The sequence below is a fragment of the Macaca mulatta genome, chromosome 9, assembly GCF_049350105.2.
Source record: "Macaca mulatta isolate MMU2019108-1 chromosome 9, T2T-MMU8v2.0, whole genome shotgun sequence".
In the NCBI taxonomy this organism is placed as follows: Eukaryota; Metazoa; Chordata; class Mammalia; order Primates; family Cercopithecidae; genus Macaca; species Macaca mulatta.
Genome location: NC_133414.1, coordinates 116,510,755 through 116,531,370, shown reverse-complemented (window position 1 = coordinate 116,531,370; position 20,616 = coordinate 116,510,755). Strand labels below are relative to the sequence as shown.

Below are 20,616 nucleotides of genomic sequence, written 5' to 3'. Positions count from 1 at the left end.
TTCAGACCTTGATGCTTATGTACATATATATGTGTGTACATATATATACACACATACACATTATACATTTATACACATTACATATATATACATATAGGCATTGGAATATATATGCAGAATATATATGCATTAGGATAATAACAGTTCCCACCACATGGTGTTGCTAAGGATTAGATTAAATGAGATCACTGATGTTAAATACTTAGCCAAATGCCTGGCAAATGGTAGGAATTCAATGAATTTTCAGAGCTGTTATGATTATTCCAACCCTAGTCTCTTTTCATTGGGCCCTGCTTCTTATTGCCCCTAAGACTGCAAAGGGCGGCGGGGGTGGCCACGGTGTGTTGAGGCCAGACATAGGAAGATCTTGGCATAGATATCATGAAATCACATATACAGTGAAACTCATCTGAAATATGGACTTGTCTTCCAAAAGAGATTCCATCATTTTTATCCCTCAGAAATGTAGGCTAGGTCATGCCCCCACGGTGTCCTAAAATGCCCCTGTGCAATACTCATGGAACTTTTCCACATTTGCTTTCCATGGTTAGATGGGAAACAAATTATTTCAAAATACAAACCCAGACATATAGATATAATTCAAGCAAGTCTGGCTATTACTTAGATGAGAACCTAAGAGTGAGTTATATCAGAATTCTTCTTTCTCTACTTTTCGGGGTTGAACTGTGTCCCCCAAAAAGGTATTTTGAAGTCCTAACTCTGCTAATCTGACCTTAATTGGAACAGAGTCATTTAATAAGTTAAGATGAGCTCAGACTGGAGTAAGCCACCCAGTTTGTGGTGCTTTGTTATGGCTGCCCTAGCAAACAAATCCACCTACTCCTTGTTATGTACAACATAATAATGAAGAAGAATGGGTGTGGTTAATATATTTATTCATTCATTGAGCAAGTATTTACTGAACATCTGCCATATATAAATTCTGTGATGGATTCTGTAAGAGATACCAAGATGAAGAATAAACAGCTTATCCACAGGGAATTTATACTTAATTCCTGGTGGAGTATGAATGCAGTTAATGAAAGCATAGAATTTGATTTGATCCCTATCATAAAATGTATTCAAAGTTCTCTATGAACCCACAGAAAGAGAATTATTCCCAGCAGCAAGAATAAAAAAAAAAAAAAATCTTAGAAAAGAATTGGCATTTGAGCAGGCCCAGAAGGAAAAGTGGAATTTTCACAGGGGAATATGGAGAAAAGGGGCATTCCCAGCAGATGGCAAAGCTTGAGCAAAGCTCAGTGCCAAGCAAGTATCCAAGTTGGCTAAAGAATAAGAGGGATGAACGGAACAGAAGAGAGTCCAGAAATAATGTGGCACAGCTACAACCATCTGATTTTTGACAAAGTTGACAAAAAAGCAATGGGAAAAGGATTCTTTATTCAATAAATGGTGCTGGGATAATAGGCTAGCCATATGCAGAAGATTGAAACTGGACTCCTTCTTTCCACCACGTACAAAAATCAATTCAAGATGTATTAAAGACTTAAATGTAAAATCTAAAACTATAAAAACCCTGAAAGATGACCTAGGAAATACCATTCTGGACATAGGCCCTGACAAGGATCTCATGACGAAGATGCTAAAAGCAATTGCAACAAAAACAAAATTGACGAATGGGACTTAATTAAACTAAAGAGCCTCTGCACAGCAAAAAACAAACAAACAAACAAAAAACTATCAACAGAGTAAACAGACAACCCACAGAATGGGAGAAAACATTTGCAAACTGTGCATCCAACAAAGGTCTAATATTCTGAATCTATAAGGGACTTAAATAAAATAGCAAGCAAAAAACAAACATCCCCATTAAAAAGTGGACAAAGGATATAAACAGACACTTTTCAAAAGAAGACATACAGACAACAAGCATATGAAAAAAATGCTCAACATTGCTAATCATTAGACAAATGCAAATCAAAACCACAATGAGATACCATCTCACACCAGTCAGAATGGCTTCATTAAAAAGTAAAAAAATAACAGATGCTGGCAAGGTTGTAGAGAAAAGGGAACATACTCTGCTGGTGGGAATGTAAATTAGTTCAGCCATCATAGAAAGCAGTGTGACAATTTCTCGAAGAACTTAGAATTACCACTTGACCCAGCAATTCCATTATTGGGTATATACCCAAAGGAATATAAATCATTCTACCATAAAGACACATGCATGCGTATGCTCATCACAGCACTATCCACAGTAGCAAAGACATAGAATCGACTTAAATGTCATCTACAGTAGACTGGATAAAGAAAATATGGTACATGGGCCGGGCACAGTGGCTCACACCTGTAATCCCAGAACTTTGGGAGGCCAAGGTGGGTGGATCGCCTGATGTCAGGAGTTCAAGACCAGCCTGGCCAACATGGTGAAACCTCATCTCTACTAAAAATATAAAAATTACCTGGGTGTGGTGTTGGGCACCTGTAATCCCAGCTACTCGGGAGGCTGAGGCAGGAGAATCGCTTGAACCAGGGAGGCAGAGGTTGCAGTGAGCCGAGATTGTCCACTGCACTCCAGCCTGGTAACAGAGTGAGACTCCATCTCAAAACAAAAAAGGAAAAATGTGGTACATACACACCATGGAATACTACTCAGCCATAAAAAAGAATGAGATCATGTCCTTTGCAGCAACATGGATGGAGCTAGAGGCCATTATCCTAACTAATGCAGGAACAGAATACCAAATACATGTTCTCACTTATAACTGGGAGCTAAACACTGAGTACACATGGACACAAAGAAGGGAACAGACACTGGGGCCTACTTGAGGGTAGAAGTTGGGAGGGGGTAAAGAACTGAAAAATTACCTATCAGGTACTGTGCTTACTACTTGGGTGATGAAATAATCTGTATACCAAACCCTTGTGACATTCAATTAACCTATATAACAAACCTACATATTTATCCATGAACCTAAAATAAAGGTTTAAAAAAGTCTGTGCACATTTTAGAAAAGGATAAGAGGTATGACAGGGAGAAGGAAGCAAACACTAGCTAGGGAGTTACAGACACACAGTGAAGACACTGAATTACATTCCAAGGAGTATGGATTGCATTACTCTGCAAGCCACAGGGAACCACTCAATACTTTTGAGCAAAGGACTCATAAGGCTTGCAAGGCCTTACTTACATTTGCGACATTATGTTTTAATATTCTTCTCTACAAAGGGCCTTGGTATCAATACTCTCTTGCTGAAAGAAACCAACTGAAACTATCTCTAGTCCCAATAATAAAGTAAAATTTCAATTCACCCTGAAGGTTTTAAGGAGTCTCGTTTACCTTCTATTTGACAAGCCTGTCTTGCCCAATATGGAGAAAGTCTAAATATTTTTGGTTTTCAAAAACACTTGTACTATTAATTAAATCTCTAATGATGACATGCAAGCAAAACACAGTCTTTGTAAATTAAAATAAATGTAGAGTCACAAGCATATCTATAGCATTTTGTATAACAACTTTAGTACTAATTTTAAATTCACATAGGTTTTTCTTCCTGACTAAAAGCAGATTATTGCAAAGACCACAATGTAATGATTCCACAAAGGAAGAAAAACCATATTAAGGAAATATGGTGTTACTGCTGCTCTGTGCTTCTCCCTTGTTGATGCTAAACATAAGCACACACAAAAATTTATCACTACAATGTTCTTGGTTCCATCCCTGTAAATGGTATTAATGTCAACACCTGATCAGCAGCCTAATGATTTGTTTGCAGTCCAAGTTTTACCTATTTACCTGGCACTTAGCACAGGAATGGAAAAATACCAAAGAAAGAAAAGTTTTGAAGAAACTTGTAGGAACAAAAGAGATTTGTTCTTATTGTTATTAAAAAGTATATTACTTTTAAAAGCAAAGGAAAAATAATCTCTTAGCTTTGGCCAATAAACAGTTGATATTTCCACTGTTATAGTATATAACAATATCTGTTTCAGAAGCATGAAATCAACATGAACCGATCAGAAAGGAACTGTGGCATTTATTTATTCTTCACCTATTCACTGAGTGTTTGCTATGTGCCAGGCACTGTCCTGTCCTAAATTCTGGGAATATCAATTAGTGGGGAGAAGGAAAAGGAAAAAGGAAAAGAGAACTGCAATATAAGATGAGGCCAGAGGGAAAATAGAGAATTGTGAAAGCAGAGGCGAGAAAGTTGGCTGAGGTCAAGTAAGAAGAAAAGCAGAAGAAAGGAAGAAACGAGAGGAGTAACAGAGAGAGGGAAATGGAAATAACTAATCCAAATAGTGGAGGAGCTTCTGAGGCCCGCACCTGGGCAGGGTTCCTCAGAGAAATATGCAAATATACCCTGAATAGGGCAGAGCCAAGGAAATGAGGGGGTGGTGCCTCTGGGAGGCTGGGGCTTCCCTACTGGGACTGAAGAATCAAATAAACAAAGATGACTAGTGGGAGAAAAGAGGAGAAAACACTCAAAAGCAATAATGGGACAATAAAGAACTAGAAGGAAGAAGAAAGGAAATGGAAAGAAAGAGATACAAATGACAATGGGTAATGGGGAGAAGTGATGTGGCCACAGCAGCATGGATGTCAGAGAGAGATGAGAGTGATGGAGCCCAGGAGTGAGGAAAACGGATGATAAGAAAGAGATCGTATGATGAGGAAAGGAAGGAGGTGTTGATCACAGGAAGATGGAATTTATAAAGCTAGAGAAAGAGGAAAAGCAATGATGAGGGGATGTGAATGGTGCAGAGGAAGCAAGGGAGTAACTAGAACGGGGTGGGGGGTGTGGAGCATGATGGTGCTGAAAGAAGATGGGGCTTGGGCTGGCTTCATGGGAGTGAAAACTGGTCAGTTGCCCAGGGCCCCTTGCTCAGAAAGGTCCCATTCTTGGTTGAATGCTCTGTTGTTCTGTCTTAAAATTCTTTGTAATTTTTGAAGAGATTTTGTGTTTTCACTTTGCATCAGGCCTTGCAAATCATGTAGCTGGTCCTGGCTGGAACAGACCATGGGATGGGTGATAGGCGAAGGGCTCTGATGGGGCCATGAAGGATTTAGGTAGGGCAACAGTGGATGGGGACTGTGAATGGCAAGTAATGACAGGGACCCGAGGCTCTTGAGGTTATAAATGAGGGGGCTGGGGGGCAGGCAGGGTGTCATTGAAGGGTTGCAGAAATAACCCCTCATTAGAGAGGCTGAAAATGGGGTGTACTGTAATATGGGGGAGTGGTGGGGTGATACAAGATGTTAACACAGGAGTCAATGAGCACACAGGGCAGTGGTGTTGGGCAGAAGAGCCTTAATGAAGATGTGTGACAGCAGGTGATCATATGTTAGGAAATCAGGGTGTGACAGGTGGAAAGGGCCATTGATTGGGATAACAGCAGGCATCTGTGAAGCCTTCGTCCAGGTTTCTCCTGTGAGATAAGACATCTCCAATATTTCTGTGTGAGCCTCTCTTGTGGCATCACTCCATGACTAAAGATCTAGGGCTGGGTGCATGTCACGTGTGGATTTCAGAATTCACTAATTTCCTACCACACTTAGCATAACGCAGATGCCACAGTGGGGGTAGGGGGGTGTCCACACAATTGAAGGAGAAACAGGAGGTAAAGGGACCAGAGCCAACGGAGAAAGGCGGGGGAGTGAGTGAGGGTGCAGACAGATAAGATGTTGATGAGGGGGAATATTGGAATCACCGTTTGTAACAATCGTCAGCAGGAGAGGGACAATGGGGAGGGGTCAAGGGAGAGGCGACAGAGGGGCGCTGACTCCTGACCTCAGCCATCCTGATGCTCTCTGGGGGCGGCCTCAGAGGCTGCTGTGGAGATCGCAGGAGCTGGGCGGGAGTCTGGGAAAGAAGCTAAAGGCGCGACGTGCTGTCTCTATCGCCCGCCCCGAGCGGAAACCCGCGCTCGGCGAGTCGTCCCGTCGCCTGGCAACCGACACGCCCTCTAGGGGCGCTAGCGGGAATTCGAAAGGGGAGGAGCTTCTGAGGCTGGCACCTGGGCAGGGTTCCTCAGAGAAATATGCAAATATCTCCCGAATGGGGCGGAGCCAAGGAAATAAGGGAGCGGTGCCCCTGAGAGGCTGGGAGGAGTCCCACAGTGCGGGCAGATGGAGACACCCAGGAGAAAGAAGTGGGCGAATGGGAAGAGGCCACCCAGAAAGGACGGTGGGGGACTAGGGAGCCAAGCATGGAGAACCGAGGACTAACGCTTGGAAGGAAATGTGGAGCAGAAGTTTCTGGATGAGGGAAGGACAGACGGCTACTCTCTGCCTTCTAAGACAACGAGGAATAATCTCACTTCCAGTCAGTTCAACCCTTGTAAAACAGCTACTATGTGCAAGACACGGAGGGACAGCTGAAGTAGAGAAACCACAGATGCAGTCTTCAAAGGATTTAATCTAATATTAGTGGTGAGAAAAATAGGGTGCAGAGCTTAAGATATCCTGGAAAAACGTATGTAGCACCACATCACGAAAATCTTTCTTCTGGGATCCCACTCCCAAAACCGTTTCTTTGCCCTCTTTTCTCCCCTCTGCCTCCACTCTTTCTGGACTTCAGGTACAAATAGTTGAAATAATTATACTCCTTGGTTCGTGAAATGTGTAAGACTCCTATCTGGTTTTATTTTCTCCCTTTATCCCCACCCCTACTCCCAACCCCTATCCTCAACCCCATAGGTATTCATGCTACTGTGCTTCCATATGTATTTTTGGGAAATGTACAGCATTTTTATCAGTGTATTTTTAAAAAATGTTTAAATAATGCTACTGGACTTTGGAGATTATCTTATTTTCCACTTTTTTCACTCAACATTCTTTTTAAGGATCTGTCCTCGTTGCGATCGGCAAGCATATTCTAGTTCATTGCTTCTGAGTACTGCACAGCGTTTCAGAAGGGGCATCTACCACACTTCACTTCCATTCCCGAGGTGTTAGGTAACAAGGCTGCCTCTAATTCTCCAATACATCAGGTAATACAGCCACAATCGTCCTTGTCCGTGGTCCCTTATGGACCTCTGTGCAAATTCCTCTGAAATATATGCCAAAGAGCAAAATTGTTAAAGTCATAGGGATGCATAGGGACATTTGCTTATGCAGCCGCGTCCTGCACAAACACATCCAACCATGGGGCAATGGAGGCTGAAAAACAGCCTCTACTCTCTTTCCCATGCCATGTGCCCTACTGGAGGAAGGTGTGCACTTTTTATTCTCACAAAATCTCTGTACCCCAGCCAAGTCATGAACCTAGAAGGCTGTAACTATCTAGAGGGTGTGATATTTTCAAACTCATCTGGCCAGAAGTGAACAGTTTTCCAAAAGCACAAAGATGTCCAACAGCCTAGTACAAGCCCAGGGTATTTACCAAGCACTTTAAGATTGTGTACCAGAGTTACTACCCTAGGCTGTACTCCAGTGTGTTGTACAAGGGTTTCCGTCCAACACTTCCATCCATCCCTTCCAGAACGTGGTAGGTCTTTTTTATTAAACACTCATAAAGTGTTTAGTAAATGCCAGATACTATTCTAAGTGCTTTGCAAATATTGACTCATCTAATTAGCTAATTTTCTAATTTCTGTCAATATGATGAAAGTAGTGTAAGTACATTTTTTGCTTTCATTTTCACTTTTCTAACTACTAGTGAATTTTTTGACCATTTCTTTATACATTCATAGGCTACTTGAGATTCCCTTCTGTGAACTGCCTTTTCAGCATCTTCGCCTATTTTTCTATTGGTCTTTTTTCTTTTGATTTGCAGACATCTTTGAGAAGCCTGGACATCAATCTGCTTTAGAAGACTAGAAACTCTGCCTTTATGTCCTTAAGGGAACAACAGTCCTTAATTTTGATACTATGGCTCTTTAGCTCTTTTTTCCCCTATATTTTATATAGTTTTTTGGTATTATTTAGACTTCCTTAACCCCAATGTTATAAAGGTATTCACCCATCATTTTTTTCTATCTATTAGCTTCATAGTTTTACTTTGTTACATTCAGTTATCTAATCCATCTGGAGTTTTCCTTCCCATATGGTGTGAGATAGGGATCTAACTATATTTTTCTCCATGGGGTGAGCAAATTTTCCAACAACTCATGTCAAGCAATTCATTCTTTCCAAATTGGTTTAGGAAAGTTTCAAATAGACATGAGTCTATTCTGAGCTCTCTGGTTTGTTCATGTATCAGTAGCACAGGGTTTTATCACTGTGGGTTTTTAGTTAGTCATCACGGTTGAAGGGCAAGTTCCCCATTCCAAATTCTTCTGTGTCAAAATTGCTTTGTCTATCCATGGACCTTTATCCTCCCTTATAATTTTTAGAGTAAGTTTGTCAAGTTTATGAGAACTGTGTTGAATTGATGAATTAATTCAAGGAAAATTGACAACTGTGCAGTGACATCTCATTCATGACCTGACACTATATATCTGGTGGACAAAAAGAGGGAAATGTGGCTGAGTCATAATGTGCATGGAGGTTGCTGGAGAGGTGGCGGATGAACTGGAGAGGTAGGCTGAACCACACCGTAAGCCAAGCAAATAGAAATGAGCTTGAAATGGGACCGGCAACCCAGCTCGGGCTGCTTTGTGTGTTCACAGGAAACCTGATTACACATTGAGACCATCGGCTTGTGGGATTGCCATGATCCAGAGAAACTCCATAACATTTCTGAAGGTATATAACAAAAATAAAGACCTAGAGGGCCCTGGTCACCCATATGTTGCACTGATGTCAAGTGCAGGGCTGTGTGTCTTCCCATGTCCAGGGGATCTCCTAAAAGAGATTTCATAAGCAGGTGGCCTGCATAGGTGACAGCAATTCAATCCAGTAAACAATTTTTAAAGAACTTACTGCATGGTAGGCACACGGCTGCCCACAGGAAGCACCAAGGTGACTATGGCAGAGTCACTGCCCTTTGCATTCACAATCTGTATTGAGGGAAAGACAGAAGGGAACATCTACAGTTAATTATAATGCAATATGATGGTATAGTTTAGTATATGCCATTTTAACAGAAAGCACAATGGGAGCTCAGAGAATCTAGATACTGATATCTGAGACCTTACTTATAGGAGGACAAAAAGACCCAAATATGAGCAATCAAAGAACCACAAGGAGGTAGAAAGGCATGTGACATGTTCAGCTCATAGGAAAGAGATGCAGGGGGCATCAACAGAGATGGATGGATGGATGAAAGAATGGGTGGTTGGACAAATCAATTTATGCTAATGAAACAAAATGCTTGATTTCCAATTTTCTGGATTACAGAAGACTAATCACCACCCTGCTCCCCTGTGTTGTTGTAATAAGAAGAATCACTAGGTGGCATTATAGTACCAAAAGTCCTCACCTTTCAGATCCTCTAGGAGAAACACACCCAACAAGATCGCATCAGCCCCTAATTTAGACAAATGAGTGCTTCTATTCATCTCATTTCTCATTATATCCACTTAATTTATTTCTTGAGCACCTACTATATGTCCAGCCCTATGTTGCATACTATGGAGAGAGAATACAAAAGGAGTTGAAGACAGATCTTCTCCCTCAAGGAGCATAAGGAGAAGCAAAACGTGCATGCCAACACTCCCCCATAAAAGATTTTCTGACAACAGTCCCAAGACAGGATATAGTAAGCACTGAAATCAGGATGTCAGTAAATAAGGTCCTGTGTAATCTGGCCCTTTCGACTTTCTGGTGCCAGCTCCCATCACTCACTCCTTGTTACACTGGTTCTTTCAATTCCCTGGATAGCCATGCTCTTCCCCACTGCCCGGAATTCACAAATGCTGATCTTCCTGTCTAGAATACTTGACTCTCTCTCTTTCTCTCTTCAGCTGGCTGGCTCCCATCAATCCTTCTTTCAGATCTCACTTCTTCAGATTACCTTCAGTCTCACTTCACCAGACTACCTTTTCCAGTATTGTGTATTCTACTTCTTGCATCATCCCACAAGGGTAACTAATGGCCTAGTCACGTAAATGGTTGCTTAACACCTGTGTTCCTTACCACGCTGTCAAACTACAGGAGCACTAAGATGATGCATATCTTCTTCACCCCTGTCTCCACTGGTGTTAGGGGCTGAATTGTGTCCCTCCAAAATTCATACATTAATGTCCCTATGCCCCCTACTTCAGAATGTGATGGTGTTTGGAGATAGAGCCTTTAAAGAGGTGATTAAGTTAAAATAAGGCCAATCAGACTTGTATCTTTACAAGAAGAGGAAAATTGGTCACACAAAGAGACATCAGGTATGTTATGTGTACACACAGAGGAATGACAGTGAAAAGGAGACTATCTGCACAACAAAGAGAGGGGCTTCAGAAGAATTCAAACCTGCTGACACCTTGATCTTGGACTTCTAACCTTCATAACTGTGAGGAAATCAATTTTTTTGTTTGTTTGTTTTGTTTTGTTTCAGTGGGGAGGAGTTTGAGACGGAGTCTCACTCTGTTGCCCAGGCTGGAGTGCAGTGGCACAATCTTGGCTCACTGCAATCTCTGCCTCCCGGGTTCAAGCGATTCTCCTGCCTCAGCCTCCGGTGTAGCTGGGACTACAGGTGCGCACCACCACACCCAACTAATTTTTTATATTTTTGGTAGAGACAGGGTTTCACCATGTTAGCCATGTGGTCTCGAACTCCTGACCTCAAGTGATCCTTCCGCCTCGGCCTCCCAAAGTGCTGGGATTACAGGTGTGAGCCACCATACCTAGCCTCAATTTTTGTTTGCCACCCAGTCTGTGGTATTTTGTTGTAACAGCCCTAGCGAACATAACCAGCCAGCACTCTGCTGAATAATAACTGTTCAGCGAATCACTATTGAATGAGTTCTAAAGTAAGGAAGCCCAGTGAACCATGACATCTTAAAGAAAGGTGCATGGTAGACATGGTTCTTGAACTTGACCTTAAATGATATGTATGAGTTAGAGACATGGAAGGAAGTAAAAAGAATCTCAGGTATGGGGAACAGCATTGGGCAGAAACCAAGGCAAGAATCCAAAAATCCTGCTTTAGGCGGGGTGAGGTCCCTATCAGGTATTGGTGGACACTAAAGTTGATAAGAGGGCATGGGTGAATAGCAGAGAGCCTTGGAAGGATAGCAGAGAAGTGTCTCCAAACTCAAGGACCAGGGACAGTCAAGAACACACCCATTTGTTCTGCCAGATATCTCAAATATATGATCATGAGCTATACTACCTCTGCAAAGCTCCTTATTTAAACCTGGATATAATCGCCTCTTGTCAGTACCCTTCTAGAACTTCTCAGTTGTGTGCTGTAACACAGTAATAAGAACAGTATTATATACCCAGTGTTCACCTCTTCAACAGCACCCAGTGAAGATATGAAGTAAACCTCCAAAGAGCAGAAACACTGACTTGCAGGCCTACATGTAAATTCCTAGCCTGTAATGCAAAGCAACTGTGCCCTAACAGAAATTTACCTCTGTAATAGATCAGAGAGGTCCCAGAGGCTAGTTTGGGGTTATCTATATCATTCACAATCTCCTCTGAGATTATCAACTCCCACCCAGAATTACGTGCCTCCCTGAAGCCATGATGCTGTAAGCCACCCTACCTACCTCCCCAGGGCTATAGCTGATGGGTCAAGGGGGAGACCTGACCCACATGAAGCCAATTCTATTATTTTTCCTGGGAATTTATAACAGGGACTAAGAGCAAGTCAATCATTGCTCAGGTCTGGAACTGAATATGTGAAGCCCAGGAGAGGCAGAGAAAGGCAGGCGGCTGTATGGAGGGAAGAATAAAGCAAATAAATGAGGGGAATCCACAGACCAAAAGCAGGAAGCGAAAAATGGGGGAGGGAGCTTCTTCCTTGGTGGCTGATGCCCTGTGGGAACCTGGTGGCAGTCCCTTGAGAGACCCAGCAACACCAGGTCTCCTAGATTCTGCTAGATAATTTGTATCCTCCTAACAAAATCACCTCATTTGTTTACGCCAGAGGAAGTGAGTTTTCTTTGTATATATCAAAAATAAAAAAGAAATTTAAAGTCTGCATCAACACAGATCCTGTTTGCACAGGCATTCTTGTGGCATTGCTGGATTTAGTGTCTATGGAATCTAAAAACTACATTTGGGGCCCCTAACGACATGGTAAAAACTGCTCCTGTCATCATATCTAACATTTTTCCTGCAGACTGTTAGGAAGATTAAAAGCCCACGTGTTACAGAAAATTGTTATCATTTATCAGCCAACCCTATGGTCACCTTAGATGACAAAGCAGAGTCCCCACTGGCTAGTGCTCTCCAAAACTGTTCGGGGCATATTTTATTCCTTTAATCTTCTCCTTTTCCCGCCTACTGCAGTGCTAACTTAACAGAACATTTGTTGAGCATTTGACATCAGCTCCCAAAGGGTCTCCAGACAAACTCCCCTCGTGACACCTGAGGAGGCGACGAAGCTCAGGCAGATTTATTAGGAAGACTGAAAGGTCAGGTGCCAGGTAGAAGCACTGAGGGAGCAGCCACAGCGGGTAAGCATTTTTACCAGGAGAAGGAGATAGCAGTGTCATAACTACCCAGTCATCTTACCTGCCTTGAATTTTATTGGCTTGAAACCAGCTACTCTCTTATCCTACACAGATTACTTTTGGGTATGACTGGTTACGCCAGATCATTCAGTTGGTGCTTCTTGCCCAAGACGCCAAGGTTGCAGTTTGATGTCCTACTCAGGACTGGTGCACAAGCCAACCGGTGGACCAGATTGGTTGAAAAGCCTAAGTGGGTCAAGTGCGATGGCTCACTCCTGTAATCCCAGCATTTTGGGAGGCTGAGGTGGGCGGATCACTTGAGGTCAGGAGTTCGAGACCAGCCTGGCCAACATGGTGGAACCCTGTCTCTACCTAAAATACAAAAATTAGCCAGGTGTGGTGGCAGGACCCTGTAATCCCAGCTACTCAGGAGGCTGAGGCAGGAGAATCACTTGAACTCAGGAAGTGGAGGTTGCAATGAGCCAAGATTGTATCACTGCACTCCAGCCTGGGTGACAGAGTGAGACTTGGTCTCAAAAAAAAAAAAAAAAAAAACTAACTGGCTCATTACTAAAAACTAATAGTAAATAGATAAATAAATAAATAAATAAGTGAGTGGGTAAATAAATAGCTGAACAATATGACAAGACCTGGTCTACTGGGGGAACCAGCCCCCAGTAGTTCAATGTAGGTTCTTTTCTATTTTCCCTAAGTGTCAGCCAATCTGAGAAATAAAGAGAAAAGAGTACAAAGAGAGGAATTTTACAGCTGGGCCTCCAGGGTGACATCACATATTGGTAGGACCGTGATGACAACCCCGAGCCTCAAAACCAGTAAGTTTTCATTAGGGATTTTAAAAGGGGAGGGGATGTACAAACAGGGAGTAGGTCACAAAGATCACATGCTTCAAAGGGCAATAAAGATCACAAGACGAAGGCAAAATTAGAATTACTGATGAGGGTCTATGTCCCGCTGTGCTGATATTGTCTTGATAAACATCTTAACAGGAAACAGGGTTCGAGAGCAGAGAACCAGTCTGACTAGAATTTACTAGACTGGAATTTCTCAATCCTAGTAAGCCTGAGGGTACTGCAGGAGACCAGGGCATATTTCAGTCCTTATCTCAACCGCATAAGACAGACAATCCCAGAGCAGCTGTTTATAGACCTCCCCCGAGGAATACATTCTTTCCCCAGGGTATTAATTATTAATATTCCTTGCTGGGAAAAGAACTCAGTGATATCTCTCCTACTCACATGTCCGTTTATAGGCTCTCTACAAGAAGAAAAATATGGCTCTATTCGGCCCAATCCCACAGGCAGTCAGACCTTATGGTTATCGTCCCTTGTTCCCTGAAAATTGCTGTTATTCTGTTCTTTTTCAGGATGCACTGATTTCATATTGTTCAAACACACATGTTTTACAATCAATTTGTACAATAGTGATCCTGAGGTGACATACATTCTCAGCTTACGAAGATAATGGGATTAAGAGATTAAAGTAAAGACAGGCATAAGAAATTATAAGAGTATTATTAGGGAAGTGATAAATGTCCATGAAATCTTCAAAATTTATGTTTATGTTTTTCTTCCTCGGCTCCAGCTGGTCCCTTCGTTTGGGGTCCCTGACTTCCCGCAACACTGGTCTATAAAAATTTTTTTTTTTTTAATGAGTTGGGCTGAGTAGGGAGGAATCACTGGAGCCCAGGAGTTTGAGGTTACAGTGAGCTGTGATTATGTCAGTGCACTCCAGCCTAGGTGACAGAGCAAGACCCTGTCTCAAAAACAAACAAATAAACAAAAGTAAATAAGTGAATGATATGGTCTGGATGCTTTGACCCCTCCAAATCTCATATTGATACAAGACTTCCAATGTTTCTACCTCAGGTGTTTGGGTCATAGGGGGTAGATCCCTCATGAATGGCTTGGTGCCGAGGTAATGAGTGAGTTCTCACTCTAACAATTCACATGAGATCCATTTGTTTAAAGGAGCCAGCCATATTTTAAAACCAAAGCACATTTTACCAAACCATATTTTTAAAACCAAACCATATTTTAAAACCAAAGCACAAAATACCTTTGATGATGGGCCAATCAATGTTTTATATCTACTATACCCTGAAAGTCTCTATTTTCTAACTTTACAAACGCTGATCCTTTTCTGGAAAATCAAATGACTCCTTATTTGTCCAGTTAGCTCTTTCAAGTGTCAGCTCAGTCTTGCTTCATCCAAAAGAATCTTACCCAGTTAGGTACCTCTCCTCTGTGCTACTGGAAAGACTGAGCATCTTTTGTCAATTCAATGCATTATCATTGTATGTTGACTTCTATGTCTCCCCCACCAGACTGGGAGGACCAGTCTTTTCTTTAATACATCTATGGTGCTGCCTCATAGGAGACACTAGAAGTAAAAAGTTTGATGAATGAATGCAAAATACAATTAACTTATAAACTCATGCACACAGCAATTACTCTTGGGAGTGATTAGTGACTAAAGGAAAGTGAAAGGTATCAGTACATGAACATTTAAGATTCTACAGTAGTTAAAATTATTTCCAAGTACACACCAAGGTCCCAAACAGAAGTACAGATAGTAAGGATTACAATAAAATGGATTTATCTCATTTTTTCTTACCTTAAATGGAAATACCAAAGAACGATGTCTTTTTTTTCTTACCCACAAGGTGGGTACTCAAAACAGGTGGACTACTGAATTCTCATAGGCAACAAGGATAGGCATCTATAAAATGAAATCTGCTATGTTAAAGGAATATCAAATGCCTTTTTTTTTTTTTTTTGAGACAGAGTCTCACTCTGTTGCCCAGGCTGGAGTGCAATGGCGTGATCTCGGATCACTGTAACCTCCTCCTTGAGCGTTCAAGCCATTCTCCTGCCTCAGCCTCCCAAGTAGCTGGGACTACGGGCATGTGCCACTATGCCCGGCTAATTTTTGTATTTTCAGTAGAGACAGGGTTTGGCTATGTTAACCAGGCTGGTCTTAAACTCCTGACCTCAAGTGATCCACCCACCTTGGCCTTCCAAAGTGCTGGGATTACAGGCGTGAGCCACCATGCCTCTTTTCTACCTGTTAGGTATGTTGCTTTCTTGCCAATACCTACTGCAAGACCTACTGAATAATTTTAGTAGAAGCAAATGCTTGCCGAGCATTCACTGGGAACAGGTGCTTTTTGAGGCAACGCAAGGGAGGCAAAAAGCTTCAAACCTTTTTATACTAAGCAGGACAATTTAAACCTCTAGGACAGTAGAGACCAATCTAAGATACCATTGTATTTTAGAATCTAGCACCAAGGTTTGCAACCTTTTTCTATAAAAGACCACATTAAGAAATATTTTGAGGTAGAAAAAAATAGAACTATCCTGAGGACAGGTAGGAAAAAAGAACTATTTTGGGCTTCACGGGCCACATGGTCTCATGGCAGCTATTCAACTGTGCTGCTATAGCCCCAAAGCAGCCACAGACAACACATAAATGAATGGGTATGGCTGAGCCAATATAATTGTATATATAGAAGTAGGTGTCACTCTGGATTGGGCCTGACAGCCATAGTTTGCCAACTCCTGATTTTGCACAATGCCTGGCATAGATTAGGTGCTGAAATATTTGTTGAATGAATGGATGGATGAATGAATAAGTGAATTAAGGTATTCCTAAGGTTAAAGCATAATGATTTGTGTTAAAGGCAAGGATGCCATCTTTAGACATTAACTACAAGGAGAGTAATGAGTATCTACTGACCAGAAATAAGTTGGATGGAAATCATCTGACAGTTCTTTCCCACACCAAGTGGCACATGTAGGTGGAAAATTAACATATATAAACCAATAACAATTTTCAAAACAGAGATGTGAGTTAGAAGAGTGGTTTAAAAAAATATTTTCTAGCCAAGCATGGTGACCCCCTCCTGTAATCCCAGCACTTTGGGAGGCCGAGGGAGGAGGATCACTTGAGCCCAGGAGTTTGAGACTAGCCTGGACAACATAGTGAGACTTCATCTCTGCAAAAAATAGGAAAATTAGGCAGGTATGGTGGCACACACTTGTAGTCCCAGCTACTCAGAAGGCTGAGGCAGGAGGATTGATTGACCCTGAGAGGCTGAGGCTGCAGTGAAGCCGACCGTCACTCCTGCCTGAGCAACAAAGTAAGACTCTATCTCAAAATAAATAAATTTTAAAAAAAGTATTTTCATCAAACTTTGGATCTTGACTCATTTAATAAGTTGTGGCCTACATTTTTTTTCAAAAGAGGGAAACATAGGAAGAGTGAAAGGAAAAGGGAACATAACAGTTTGTATCACATTCGGTAAACATAACAATTGTTTTTAAGGAATCTGTCTTTCAATTATAATGCACTTGTATGTGTGAGTACACTGCGTTGTGAAATAAAATGAAAAACATAGGTTCTGTAGAATCTAATGATTCCTACCACATGAATTGATATGAGGATTACATGAGTTGGTAGGTGTAAAATGCTTGAGTAATACCTAGCACATGGCACAAGTTTTAGCTATTATTATTCTGTCACTAACCAGCAATGTGACCTTGAGTATGTGACCTAACTTCTCTGAACTTCATTTTTGTCAGTAAATAATCTCTAAAGGCTCTCTGGGCTCTGACATTCCCAGAGGAGGGACATGGTCAGCACTGACCTTGAGAAATGAAATAGGCAAATGCAAATCATTTGTCTTTTTCAACTGACACCTCTGAGGTCTCAGCAAAGCAGCCTGTTCTGTGAAACATCCTGTAAACTAACTTGCTATTATCTTGTGAAATTCCATGCGAAGTTGAATTCAGGGTAGTGGGAAATTGACCAAATCAAGGGAAGTGCCCTTTTTTCCCCTTCATCAGATGCTTAATGACTAGCATAGGCTTCCTGTCTCTCTCATTGTCATGCATTTTATTCCACATACTGGAATAACCACAGATAGGGGTGAACAGGAAATTTGTCCCTGTGTATTTAATCTTTTAAAAATTTCCAGTGCTCCTGAGATATGGTGTGAAGCTGCCCTGCAGTTGGTTCAGACTTTGTCACAAGTCACCCTTTTTTTTTTTTTGAGACAGGGTCTCACTCCATCACCCAGGCTGGAGTGCAGTGGCACGATCTCAGGTCACTGCAACCTCCACCTCCCAGGTTCAAGCGATTCTCGTGCCTCAGCCTCCTGAGTAGCTGGAATTACAGGCATGCACCACCACACCTGGCTAATTTTTGTATTTTTTTGTATAGACGGGGCTTCGCCATGTTGGCCAGGTTGGTCTAAAACTACTGACCTCATGTGATCCGCCCACCTTGGCCTCCCAAAGTGGTGGGATTACAGGCAGGAGCCACCGCACCCAGCTGACAAGTCACCTTTCACTATGGAATTTGAAGCCTCGTCTAGCACTTAAATGATCATAAAGAAAATTCCATCTACTTTCACATACACACGTGTACACATAAATAAGCCAATAGAAAACTGGGGGATGTTGTAAGAGTCTTCATACATAAAAACATAAAAGTGGCCAATAATGATGTTCTGTTCAGCCTCACTCATAATTAAAGAAATGCAAACCAAAATATTGAGATTAGGGGTTTTTTCATCTATAAAAGAAGCAAACTAAATTAAAGTTATAATAGAAAATACCCAATGTTGACAACAATGTAGAGAAAAAGGCAATTGTCATACTATGCGAAATAGTTCAAATTGGTGAGATCTCTTTGGAGGGCAATTTTGTAATATATATAAAAATAGTAAATGCACATATCCTTTGATCCGCCCTGAAACTATCAAGGCACTGACCCAAAATAGCCATCTATATACAAGCTTCTTATGTGAGAAAAATCCTTATTTGTTTAAGCCTTTTATAGTCTTAGGCACTATAAAAATTACAGTCTGGTATTCCATTACTTTCAGCCAAACATACTCCTAATTGGTAATTTTTAAAAAGACTAGGGGTGAAGGAGGACATTCATATCTTGCACTGTCTTTAGCATAACACTGGTTTGGGGGCTGAACTTTACCCTTTGTTTTTATCATGTTACAGAGGGTTTGTTTATATTTCAATGACGAATTTTATCTGATGGCTTTTCAGAATATATGGTGATGATCTTTCCGTTTTTCTCTTTTGATCTATTAATGATGTAATATTCTTTGGTGTGCTGCTGGAATTCTATTTGTTAATATATTATTTTAAATTTCTGAAATAATTTATATATTTATAAAGGAGATTAATACATTACTTTTCTTTCCCTTTTTCAATGAGCTATTTTTATTAGATTTTTGACTGATATAATGGCCTTAATAAAAAAGAATTTCGATCATTGAGGTTTTTTAAATGTAAATGACTAAACTTTTTATTTCTACATATTATATCTGTACTTTTTCAAATTTACCTGTTCTTTTTTCATAGTCCCATGTCCTATCATTTTATCTCTATATTTTGACCATAACTATTTTATACTCTTTTTCAAACTCAGATACTTAAGGGGCTAATTTTCCTGTTTATTACATTTACCAGTTCACACCCTCATGTGGTTCATTTCCTAGTCTGGTTTTCAATTTTTCATTATAAGCTTAATGATTATTAATAATTCTTAATTTTAAGAAATTAATATAATTTTAAAAATATAAAGAATATTTTAATTTCTTATCATAAAACATTTTAATTTCTTATTGTAACTTCAATGGGAGTTGTTTATTCCGCTAGGGACCAGGATAAACAACGGAATTTTACATTTGCTTCTGACAGGGCCAAGGGGATTCACCACTTTGAAACAGGTTTTTTGTGTTTTTTCTTGACATTAGGATTCCCTCAGCACATGGGTGTTATAAATTGGGAGCTCACACCTATGCATAGTAGAGGCAGGCTAGGGGTTTTCATTTCTATAGAAAACATTTTAAAATTCATCCAGGGCCCCGATAAACCACAAGCTTCCTTGCCGTGACCCTGAGTCAATGGGAAGAGGGCTGTTTTCTATCCTCCTGTTACTAAAGGGCAGCCTTTCCAGGGTTCCAGCCTTAGGCAGGGATCTCAAGTACAGATCCCTGTCTTTGTAGAACTCAAGGCCTGAATAGATACTAACCCCAGTCACTGAGTGGGTACTCACCCCTGGTCCTTAGCCATTTGGGCTTATATTCATGTCATACTTTTGAGTCCCCTTGACTTATCTCACACCTGGAGACCACCTTTCTTCCCTTCCATTGTTGATATATTTTATTCAGCCTTTCACTGTTCAAAGCAGGAGTTCCCTGACTTCTTGACCGCTCAAGTTCCCACAAGTTGAACATCTGTACTTTCCTATCTTTTAAAAAACATTTCTAGAGTTAGCACAGGGCTCTGTAGAAATGACACAGGAGGGGTGTCCAACCCAGACACGGGGGTTCAAGGAAGACTTCCTGAAGGAGAACTGCCTGTTCTGAGACAGGAAGACTGAGCATACAGTTAGTCCGGCAAAATAACATGCATGTGCACTGGGGAGACAGGTTGGAGGAGGAGGTGGGGTGACTGTGGCAGGCAGAAAGTAAAGTACATATGAATATCCAAGGGGAGAGAAAAAGCATATCATGCAAACAGCATATCAAAGAGCATATCAAGTTCTGAGAAGCACACGTTCCAAGAACTGCAAGGAGTTTGGTGTGGGACACAGAGTGAGATACGAGACTGGTGAGATAAGTAGAGGCCAGTTCATGAACGACTTACATGCCAGTTTAGAACGGTGGACCTTAGAACAGACAGGAATCAATCAGATCACAGAAGGTGAAATCATCAGGTTAAAAGCAAAACGAATATAATAAATATTCCTTACATAAATATACATGGCTGGTTAGAATTTGCTGAAACTACTTTGCAGACGGGATGACAATCTCAGAGGGCATTGAAGCACTAACCTTGGCATTCCAGCACAACGCTGAACTCTTAGCCCAAGGATTACAAAGCTCAGCCCAGCGCTCTCACTTCAGAGAAATTTCCCCCACTTGCTTTGTGAAGGGTGTGAGTAACCCACCCGACCAACTTGTAGACATTTTGGAAATACATAGCTCTTTCAAGACTGTTTCCCCAGATCGCCCCCACCACCTCCAACACCCATACTGACCCCCAAAACTCTGCCATAACCTCTTATGTAAGGAAAGAATTTAAGCAGCAGTAGAAACTTGA

General features: G+C 41.3%; 1 protein-coding gene across 9 annotated transcripts in view; it reads right to left on the bottom strand.

Moving 5' to 3' along the window:
• CFAP58 (cilia and flagella associated protein 58) overlaps nucleotides 1-20,616 on the bottom strand; it is a 128,128-nt gene that overhangs the window by 105,334 nt on the left and 2,178 nt on the right. Inside the window, exons 1-2 of one of the 9 annotated variants that reach the window (XR_013398399.1) lie at nucleotides 20,349-20,568; nucleotides 8,832-8,908 (exon numbers count right to left, since the gene is read on the bottom strand). The exons of 1 other annotated variant lie outside the window; for it this stretch is intronic. Coding sequence is in view for 1 of the 8 variants with exons in the window: in XM_015148110.3 (XP_015003596.1) it covers nucleotides 5,758-5,766 (9 nt within the window). In the remaining 7 variants the exon portion in view is untranslated. Of the gene's footprint in view, nucleotides 1-5,757; nucleotides 5,919-8,831; nucleotides 8,909-14,721; nucleotides 14,867-19,567; nucleotides 19,753-20,348; nucleotides 20,589-20,616 lie in introns of those variants that run through there. 7 more of the 9 variants (XM_077947475.1, XM_077947473.1, XM_077947474.1 and 4 more) reach the window with 7 other exon arrangements.